This window comes from Limulus polyphemus, unplaced genomic scaffold (genome assembly GCF_000517525.1).
Source record: "Limulus polyphemus unplaced genomic scaffold, Limulus_polyphemus-2.1.2 Scaffold404, whole genome shotgun sequence".
Taxonomy (NCBI): domain Eukaryota; kingdom Metazoa; phylum Arthropoda; class Merostomata; order Xiphosura; family Limulidae; genus Limulus; species Limulus polyphemus.
In genome coordinates, this window is record NW_013666014.1 from 158,387 (window position 1) to 168,869 (window position 10,483).

General features: G+C 31.6%; 1 protein-coding gene across 4 annotated transcripts in view; it reads right to left on the reverse strand.

Annotated features, from left to right (window-relative positions):
- LOC106458018 (importin subunit beta-1-like) overlaps positions 1–10,483 on the reverse strand; it is a 109,891-nt gene that overhangs the window by 20,027 nt on the left and 79,381 nt on the right. For all 4 annotated transcript variants that reach the window (XR_002610291.1, XM_013917467.2, XM_022384127.1 and 1 more), the window contains exons 12-15: positions 8,844–9,063; positions 7,902–8,049; positions 3,467–3,549; positions 2,557–2,664 (exon numbers count right to left, since the gene is read on the reverse strand). Coding sequence is in view for 3 of the 4 variants with exons in the window: in XM_013917467.2 (XP_013772921.1) it covers positions 2,557–2,664; positions 3,467–3,549; positions 7,902–8,049; positions 8,844–9,063 (559 nt within the window). In the remaining variant the exon portion in view is untranslated. The remainder of the gene's footprint in view (positions 1–2,556; positions 2,665–3,466; positions 3,550–7,901; positions 8,050–8,843; positions 9,064–10,483) is intronic.

Sequence of the window (10,483 nt, forward strand, 5' to 3'; positions counted from 1 at the left end):
GAAAATCTAAATTAACCTCTTTTTCTTTCTAGATTAACTTCAAATGTAGTGTTAAACAAAATTTGTTTATCCCAAGTAGCTTTAAACTTGTGACAGTATACATCTATTTATATGTAAATTTTTTGTTTTATTGCCCTTTGAAGAGTATCTAACTACTATTTGTGCCATTATAAGCTGTAAATCTCTTGTGGACTGTGCAGCTCGCATTATACTATCGAATTACATTACCCACAAACTACTCCAAACTACTTGTGACAGTATATGCCTATTTATAAGTAAATTTTATTGTTTTATTGCCCTTTGAACTGTGTCTAACTACTATTTGTGCTATTATAAGTTGTAAATCACTTGAAGAACATGCAGCTCATATTACACTATTGAATTACATTACTCACAAGCTACTCCGAGCTGCTCGCATGTATGCCTCGTAAAATATTTTAATTATATTATTATTATTTTACCTAATCTAACCTTAACTAACCTAAAAAAGAGCCCTATTTTTACATTTTAATTACTTTTATAATAATAAATAAAGAACAAACATGAAAAACAAGAAATAAGATACTTACCCAATCTTCATGTCGATGACATTTAACCCTACTTTCTTTTATACTAATTGTAGTAATGTACTAAATAATTTTTATTTAATTAAATAATGTAGCAAAAAATATAAAACTAATAACATGTAAAAAGTAGACAATTTCCCCTAGCTTTCAAAATTTTTATGGCTTTCTAACCCTGCGACAAGAGCCGTTACAAATTCATCCAATCTAGTCATTAACTTTCCCATGTGAATGAACTGTGTATTATAAGTGAACTTGACACTTATCTGTTCAAGATATAATGTTATAAAATACTTCATTTGATAGATGAAACCTTTGCTTTCTGTTGGTTATAGGTAATATATAATTAAACATAAGAGAGAGAACTATTAACAAATGCTGAAAGAGATGATGTGACAGGAGAGGTCTTATTTTCTATTTGATAGCTCTCTAACCAAACAAAATTGAAGGCTATAAAAATTATGGTTTGTCTGGGAAATGACGATTTTATAGTGAGTAATTCAAGTTTAATTTTGTAGTTACTGGAGAAGTGGTGGATCAAACAGAGAAGATACCTTGAGAAAAGGGAAAATTCAGGATTTTTTTCAAATACTGCATTATAAAATAAAGAACTTAAAACTTATATACTATTAAAATACGGATTAATAGCTAAGACTTATGCTATACTAATTGGTATAACATAAAGAAAAAGTAGTTTAATAAAATTTTGAATGCAAGACACAAAAACCTTGTTTCTTGCGTAGTAAAGGATATCTGTGGTGATAAGGTTAAATGCAATCAAAGACCAATCATGATTAAAATATAAATACATGCATATTTTCTAAGTAAATGAACAACTGAGTCTCAATTGCAATATTTCCTATGTCTTTGTCTCTAATAAACTGAGAGGTTCCTACTATTCATTAAGAATGAACATGAAATTGTAATAGAAGAAATTACATTAATATTCTTTCAATAAAAATGTTTTCACTTCTTTCCAATTACAATGTAAAAGCTGAAAATACACCCAACAAATCATTGGGTATTTCTACTCATCATTAGATGAAAGATTTTAATAATAAGCAAATCTTTAAGATTATCATGTCGTAAAAATTATACTTACATTACATTATTTTATTTCTCTGTGGACAACATAGGTTGATTGTTCATCACAACATTTTACAGAATTACGCCAAAACTTTAATTAAACAATTTTATTACCAATGATTGTCGATGGACTTGAACATATGTGCACTCGCAATTCACCTTCCTTTAGTTTATATAACTTCAACAGTATAGCTTCTCTAGTGTCTAATTAACATAAACACAAGCTATAAATAATGACAAGTCCAAATTACAATATTTTCTGTTAATATTTTCCTCCTGTACTGCCTTTCACAGATGAATAAACTGTTTATGTTGTACAAACTAGGCAATAAAACTAAAACAAAACAGATGTGAAAGGTGATATTATTAATTGAAGATGTGGCAACAAATGATGCATTCAAAGAAGAAGAAGGTTTATTTTATTTCATAATTTTAACTTTTCATTTGAATGCACATTAGTAATTTTAGCTACAATTAGTGTCGGAGAAGAAAAAATTACAGATAAAATAAAAGAAAGTTTTACCCAAAAAACTGATATTCATTTAGAAGGTTTGATAGGTTGTGCGAGTTAAATATTAAAACTGTAAAACAAAAGAATATTTTCATTCTTAGCATGAAAATCACCTTGCACTCAGACAGACTCAGTAAAAGCTCTGGAAATTCAAAGAAGCATCTTTAGTACGAATACTTGTATTAAGATTTCTAGTTTCCATGTATAACAGACTTGTTATTTTTGCTAAAGGCCTGTCAAATTTTGTGAAAATACAATTAGTAAATTCTAGTAAGTATGGCTTCAACATTCTAGGCATCATCAAATGATCAAGCCATGTGTAAAGGCTTAGAAGGTTAACATACTCCAGCATTAGGTGTTACTGATAACCTATTAAGTAAAAATATATCCACTTACCCCTAAATTTTCTAATAGCATTGTCATTATATCATCACAATAGGGAAAAACTTTGGTTCCAAGAGCTCTACAAATGTCCCCAGTTAAACCAACAGCAGCTGTACACACCTGTCAAACAAATATGGTACAGTCACCGCTTGATCTCAAGAACTGCTACTTTAGCATCAAGTAGCTCAATGGTAAAAATGATAGATTGTATGTTCAGTACAGTTTGTTTATTTGCTTACTGGTTTGTTTCTCTCCCAATAACTACAGTTTGGCAAGTCTTATACTTCCATTTTAAAATATCAAGATTATTGCCATAAAGCAGTATGGCATCCCACATTTAATAACCACAAAAGAATAAGATGTATGGTTATTAGACCTGACATTTACCATGGAAACCATAAGAAGAAATATATACCCTCCTCATAGTTTTATTTTTAATAACAAAGAGAAAGACAGCAATTAGAATTTATATATTTTTTCTGTTAATACTTTAGGTATGACTAAGGTATGTCCTAAAAATAATCCTATGACAGGTTCATCTGGGATCAAAACTAAATAATTAAAACTACACATTTAGGATAAGGTTAAGTCATCATAACTTACTTGTTTACCTTTATTAACCAACAAAGTTAATAAAACTTGCACAAACTTTTATTAGATAGTTATCTAAAACCCAACATGACACTTTAATTACATGTAACTAATTAGTAGTTAGCATTAAGAACTGTTATCTATTATTAAACTACTATGGCCAAGCAAATAATATTAATAATATTTTCTAGAAACAGAAGGAAAAAAAATAAAAACTTAATATTAACATAACTTTCTACATCAGTCATGCTTAAACTACCAAAACATTACAAAAAAATATCCCATCCAGAGCTTTCTAACAGTACCACTTTTAACACTATAATAATCTTGCCTGATATTCTGCATGGTTTTTTAATCCCAATGCCAAAAATGGCCTAAAAGCCTCCATATACTTCAGAAACTGTTCACCTAGAACTAGAGAAAAAAAGAAATCCACATTAAAAAATTCTCAAAGCACCCACACTCAACATGAGATGTTAAGTACAAAATCTTACAAATGAATATATGAAACAAGAAATTGAAAAATTTCATTTTATTAATAAAATAACTTACTTCAAAATACACCCACTTTAAAGATTTACTTCATAAAACAATATACACAGTAGCTGAAATACAAGATATCAGAATGAGATGACAGTTTTAGGAGTTAACCGACTCAACACGGGTTGGTCAAAGTGTGCTTATCAGGACCACTCTACAGTTACATTCAAAATTTAATAAAGCTACTATGTTACCAATGTATATGAAGAAACTTCAAATTAAAACCTAGCTTACACCTCAAATGTCAATATTATGTATGTTTTACTTCTTAATTTTAAAAGGAAATATTTAAATAAATGCTCAATATTTACATTCTGTACCACATGACACTTCTTCACTCCAATCTGCCCATCTCTACATTCTCTGCAACACCTATGTAACCGTGTAACTTAGCATAGAATTTTCCAATTATACTATACATATTCCTGAGTTAAGCTATCACTGATTAAGAAGAAGTCATCTTGTTTTCTGGAGATATAATCAATAAAGTGAAGGCATGTACCCGAATATCAGGAGACAGAGGAAAAATCAAAAATGGTTGGGAAGCTTGTTCATTTAACAAGAAAGTACGAGGAGAATAAGAGAAAGGGAAAAGAGACAAAACATCACAAACATGAGATACAAAATCCATAAAAAAGACTAAATTAGGCCTAGGTGATTCTTTAGGCTGTAAATGGGAAGGAACAGCAAACTCAGGAGGTGGGAAAAAATGATCAAAGTCTTCATCACAAGATCAGCTGACACAAGAGGAGGCTGGGTAATGTCAAGGGCGAAAGGTTAACCCATGTAGCACTTAATCTCCTGATGTATAAAAGTAGAGAGATCCACCATCAATTCGCCCGCACCTGATGCCCGAGAAAAACACTGAACATTGGTGTGACCACTGAAGTGGTAATGTAAACTTCGGAATTCATAGCACAAGAAAAGGTTTACAAAAGTCGAGTGCAGACATAGAGTGACAAGAATGAACTAGTATGAGATAAAATAAAGTCAAAAGGAACTACTTCGATTGAAAAAGCATCTTGTTTTCTGGAGATATAATCAATAAAGTGAAGGCATGTACCCGAATATCAGGAGAGAGAAAAAAAATAATTTAGACATACAAAAGAGTACTCAAACGCTGCTAAATAAGAAGTGAAGTTTCAGTAGAGGGAGTCACATGCGTCAAGTGAGCATATCATGCTACTATTGGTTAAAAGATAACGCATGATGATTTAAATGAGAGACATGTTGGAATATAGTAATTCCAACAGGAGGGGAGTGAAAGGCTTGTGGTATGCATAAAGAAAAAGTTCACATATATAGGGCAGCACAGAACAAGAATAGCTAATCTTGAGACAAGAGATAAGTACCGTATCAGAATTGAAGCTTGCCAAATTTTGTGAAGATACTCTCACTACATAAAAATTATTTATTTTCCTATACTGAAAATAGATTTCTGATAGGTACTTACCTCTCCTCACATGTATAGCTATTCTCATTCAGTGCCACTTTCTATATCTTTCTATGTGAAGATACTCTCACTACATAAAAATTATTTATTTTCCTATACTGAAAATAGATTTCTGATAGGTACTTACCTCTCCTCACATGTATAGCTATTCTCATTCAGTGCCACTTTCTATATGCAAAAAGTTTTTCGCATGCCACAAACCTTACACTCCCACGATTAACATTGTTCAACTCCATCTTGCATGTAAATCATCATGAGACAGCCCTCCACCAATAGGAGCACGACACACCCACCTGATGCATGCTACTCCCTCCACTTGATTCAACTGAACTCTATCACTTCAAGATTAGGCAGAAAAGAAAGCACCAGTTTTGCATGGGGAAGAGGAGGAAGTGCGAGAAGTGGTAAGTACCTATTGGAAATCTATTTTCGGTATAGGAAAATAACAATTTCCAATTCAGTACATTACCTCCACTCACACGTATACCTAGAATTCCACACTGAATAGATGGAGTGACTGGTGCGAGGGATAGAAATAAGTATCTTCGAAAGCGTCTGAAGAACACCCATGAAGTGTAAACCCCTTGGGATCGGAACACATGTGGGAGACTGCACCACTTCTGTACCAGGTATACTCTGTACCCAGTGTGGAAATAGATGTTCCATACATGGGCAGAAAGTGGGAGGAGCACAACAAAAAAAGGGAGGGGAAACTGGTTGGACTGGAATCTGAACCACAGTATATTTGAAGCTCAATCACACAGAAGAAAGACTGTAGAAGAACCATCTACAGACAGAAATGTGGGAAAAGCTAAAATGGATATGTTCCAAGGTGTAGAGTTGGCTAGGGCATGACAGACTGTACAAAACAAAGTGATATCAGGAGGAGAACCCCTGACACCTGGTACAAAGAGAGTCCACACTGTCTTCACCTCAAATTAACCCTTTTGCAATGGGAGCCCAATTAAACGTTTTTCTGCACAAGTCACTATGTTACATTCACCTTTAATATCAATGTACGTGAATGAATTTAATATTATATGTGTTATGATTCTAAGTTTTATTTTATCCTAGTTTTAAGTCCTATATTTCAGAATAATCTTTTAAAGACTACTTAAAACTTCAAATGTACTGTAACGTGACCAATGAGATATGAAAAATTCTCTACTTTGACACTCAATATCTTCAATAATACAATGGCAATACTGCAGAGGTATGTCTAGATAATGAGATGTTTAGATAACCTTTTGACTCTTTCATTTCAAAGTTCTCCGAAGGAATACTGCTGGAACAAGTAATATATATTTTCAACCCCTGACAGCAGCCATACCTACTTTCAATAGAATTATTGAGTTTTTTAGTCTCCATGTAGACATTACATACACGTGTAACCATTAAAAAGAGCTCATATTACAGTATAATCTAACTATGGTTATTTTGAATTTAGCACCAAGTTGTCATCACAGAGAACATGAAATTGACTAGAATATGGTTGGCTGTTTGATCGACTATAGCACTTATAGATGTTTCTTATCTAAATATGTTATAGTTAGACACATCTGAGAAAGCATATCTAAAAAGGTAGAGTTAGGCCTAGTAAATCTCATAGGAGATGCATAGGAAGGCACAACATAGGTAGAAGAAGGAAAAAAGCTGTCAAAATCCTCCTCATCATGAACAGGGTTGGGCAATGTTGGGAGAAAAAGAACATCTCAGATAATGATCAATTTCCAAACAAATGATAGCCTAAAAACCCTCAGTTGACACCCTCAGACTTGAAGCACTCGAAGTAGAGGTAATAATATCAGAAGTTGTGAAACACAAACTTCGGAATTCATCTTAAACCATGAAGAAGTTGAAAATGAGAAAAAAATCAATAAATAAAGGTAAGTTATTGCAGCAAACTATTACTACAAAAAGAATAATTGTAGCAAATGAATAAATCAAGTAAATCACTACTGAAAAAAAAATTAAATGAACATGTGAAAAGAGCACAGGTGAAAAATGTCTGCACTCTATCCCTGCCTAATGAGAAGTGATAGTTTGTCACACTCTTATTGGTGGAGGGTTGTTGAATGATGCTCAGTTGAGTTCTCCTGACCTGAAGCCTATGTAATTGTACTGGTAGTAGATGGTAGAGCCACCAAAGTGGTAACATGAACTTCGGAATTCATCATGTAATGATGAAGAATTGGAGAAAAAACAGAAAGAAAAACAAAGATGAGTTATCATGTAAATCTGCAGATATAAACTGTAGTAAAAAATATTTTCACTTGATATGAAATATTAAAAAAAAATGCTTGAAGAGACCACAGTCAAAAAACTTCTACACTAAAGTACTGCCAAATGAGAATTGATAGTTTTGTAGAATCAAATAAAGGGAGTCACGTGCATTAGGATGGTGTTGCACTCCTATTGGTGGAGAGTTCTCTCAAGATGATTTATGTACAAGATGCAGTTGAACAACATTGGTCGTGGGGTATGTGGGAGTTCAAGGCTTGTGGCATGCAAAAAATATTTTGTATATAGAGGACAGCACTAAATGAGGAAAGCTATATACATGAGAAGAGGTATGTACTGTAACAGAATATGCATACTTACATAGTTACCTGTTAGTTACACGATTGGTCATTTTGACCGATCCTGTATAGTTACTGTTAAAAACTACTTTATATCACTGTTTCAAATAAGAAATGTACTACCTGTTAAATTTATTTATTTTTTATGCATTTTAAAATCAATTTAAAGTTGCTAATGCTAATAATATATTAACCTTCAACCAATGTGGACACTGCCATTAAGGCATCTTCCTGAACACCCCCAGATTTGCAGCTACTTGAGTTGAACATTTGGAGTAGAGCTGTCATAATAGCATCAGATATTTTGGGAGCATCTTCAGATGTCATTTTCCTTAAAACACTCTGTAAACCAAACAAATACAGTAACTATCTGATATGGAATCAACTTACATGCATTACAAACTCATTTATTCAACCTGAACTCATAGCAATCACTGATTCTAAAGATATACATAGTAATATAAAGAAGAGAGAAACAGAAAAGTTTCATAAATATCTAAAATATTTGATAAAATTATGGGAAGAAAACTGATTTTTTTTTCTAACTGATAATTTTTGTTGTAATGTGTTAAGTAAACAAGCTCCTTCTATGTGAGATATGAGAAAGAATACATTTTTCTTCATTGTTTCTTTTTCCAACACAAAAAGATGATTTTGACTTAAAAACAAAGTAGTCTAATTAATAATTTTTTGACTTGAAATACACCTATTCTAATTATTACATCCCTGGACATTTTTGTGGATAGCACATCATTAATCAACCATATACTAAATGGCTGGAAGTAGTTTTTTTTTTACTTTACATACATTAATTTTTGTAATAAGGCAACAACTATCCCACATTTATTATACTTTCATGCTCATGAAATTTGATTGGATGAACCTGTACATTCACATTAAAAATTCAAATACAATTATTTATTCTGAGCAAAAGAATTAACAAAAAATTGCTCCTTCATATCGGTCTTACTTTAATGCCAAACAACAGTGCAGTGTATACTGAGAAAAATAAATATTAATATTTCAAATTATATATATATATATAACAGAGATAACTTAAAAATTGTATTCATAAAAAAATCAAGAACTTATGTATCAAATAAAAAAAGATTACAAGACTGGCATTCACAACAAACCTGTAAGGTGGCACACAGCAGTGATTGTAAATCATTGTACTGAACTCTATCAGAGGTGTTTTGAATGTGGCCTTCAAGAGCTAACACATGCTGAAGTCTCTCTAGAATAATCATTGTTGTCTTCTGAACAAACATATAACAATCACTAGGACTGTTCTTAACCATTTCCATTAATGCCTCATAAGCAGCACTACGCAAGTTTGCTTGGTTTCCATCAGGTCTGAAGGAAAAGATACATTTTCCTTTCATTCTTTGAAATATCACTTACTATAGTTTTCTGATTAAAATAAATCAACTATATATAGAAAATATGAATCAATAACAATTAGCAGATGATCTAACAAAGCATGTATAATATTCTGATATATCATCTACAAAGATTCTAATACACAATTAATGTATGTCTCAACTAATGTATATTTAACAATTTTATGTATCATGGAAATTAGGCTATTCATCAAGAAAAATATTCACAGTATTTTCTTTTTTACATTCATTAGTATTGGGTGTATAACAACCACCCTGGCACAAATTTATACAACAAGTTTATACATTTTGAAAATTAATTTCAACTTAGAGAACAGTGGAAGCAGATAGAATGAGAATACTTCATTATTGTACAGATGAAGCCTATTGGCTATTTAACACACACACACACTATTCTTTTAATATTAGCCAACCAGTATGCAAGTGACATCAGACTGCAAAGTTACCTCAAAGTTCTAACAACAACTACTTTACCCATCAACTTTAAATATTAATATGAGGTTTAACTCAAATACAACATTTGATATTTACATAATTACAAAATGTTTAATAAATCCATCAAAGACACTCCTAGTTTAATGTTTTTATGATGCAAAATAAATTTTATACCATCTTTAAACCTATGAATAAAATTGCACAAAAATTGGGAAAAAACAGAGTTAACAGATAAAACACAAATTTATTTAGTAGAATGTGGATGTAGTAATATTTATATGGAATTTAAAATATAGATTGCAGGAACATAGAGGGTATGTAAGAAACAAAAAATAAAAAATTCAGCTGTACCAGAAAATGTGCAAACAAAGCAACTTTATGTGAAAAAACTCAACCTTGCAATCTTACAGTTTTGAATATCTGAGAATCATTCAAAATAATAAACTTTAAAAAAGAAAGAGAATTATTAAACCAAGATGAAGGGCCAGTAAGTCACTGCACTGACAAATGGTGCAACATATTGTAATTGTTGGTCAAAGAGTTATGTTAATAACACAGAAAAAGTACCGTTGTTGAAAACAAACGTCTTTTAACTAATTCCTGAAGACAATGCAGAAAATATCAAATTATGTCACACGATTTTAAAGTGAAAGCAGTTGATGGGTTTAATAAACATTTTTTAGTTGTGTAAGTATGAAATGTATCTTAGTTATGTATTAGATTTTAAATATTACACAAGTGCTAGTCTATATATATATATATATATGTATATATATATATAAGCGTGAATGTCTCTCTCTCTCTGTGGGTCTGTTCCTAATGCACAGTCACATCTTTATAGCTACAAACTCTAAACTCAAGGTACAAATACAACTTTGTGCGGGAAGTAACATAGGGACTAATGTGGCTATGATTTCAGATACTGTTTTGAGGCTGCA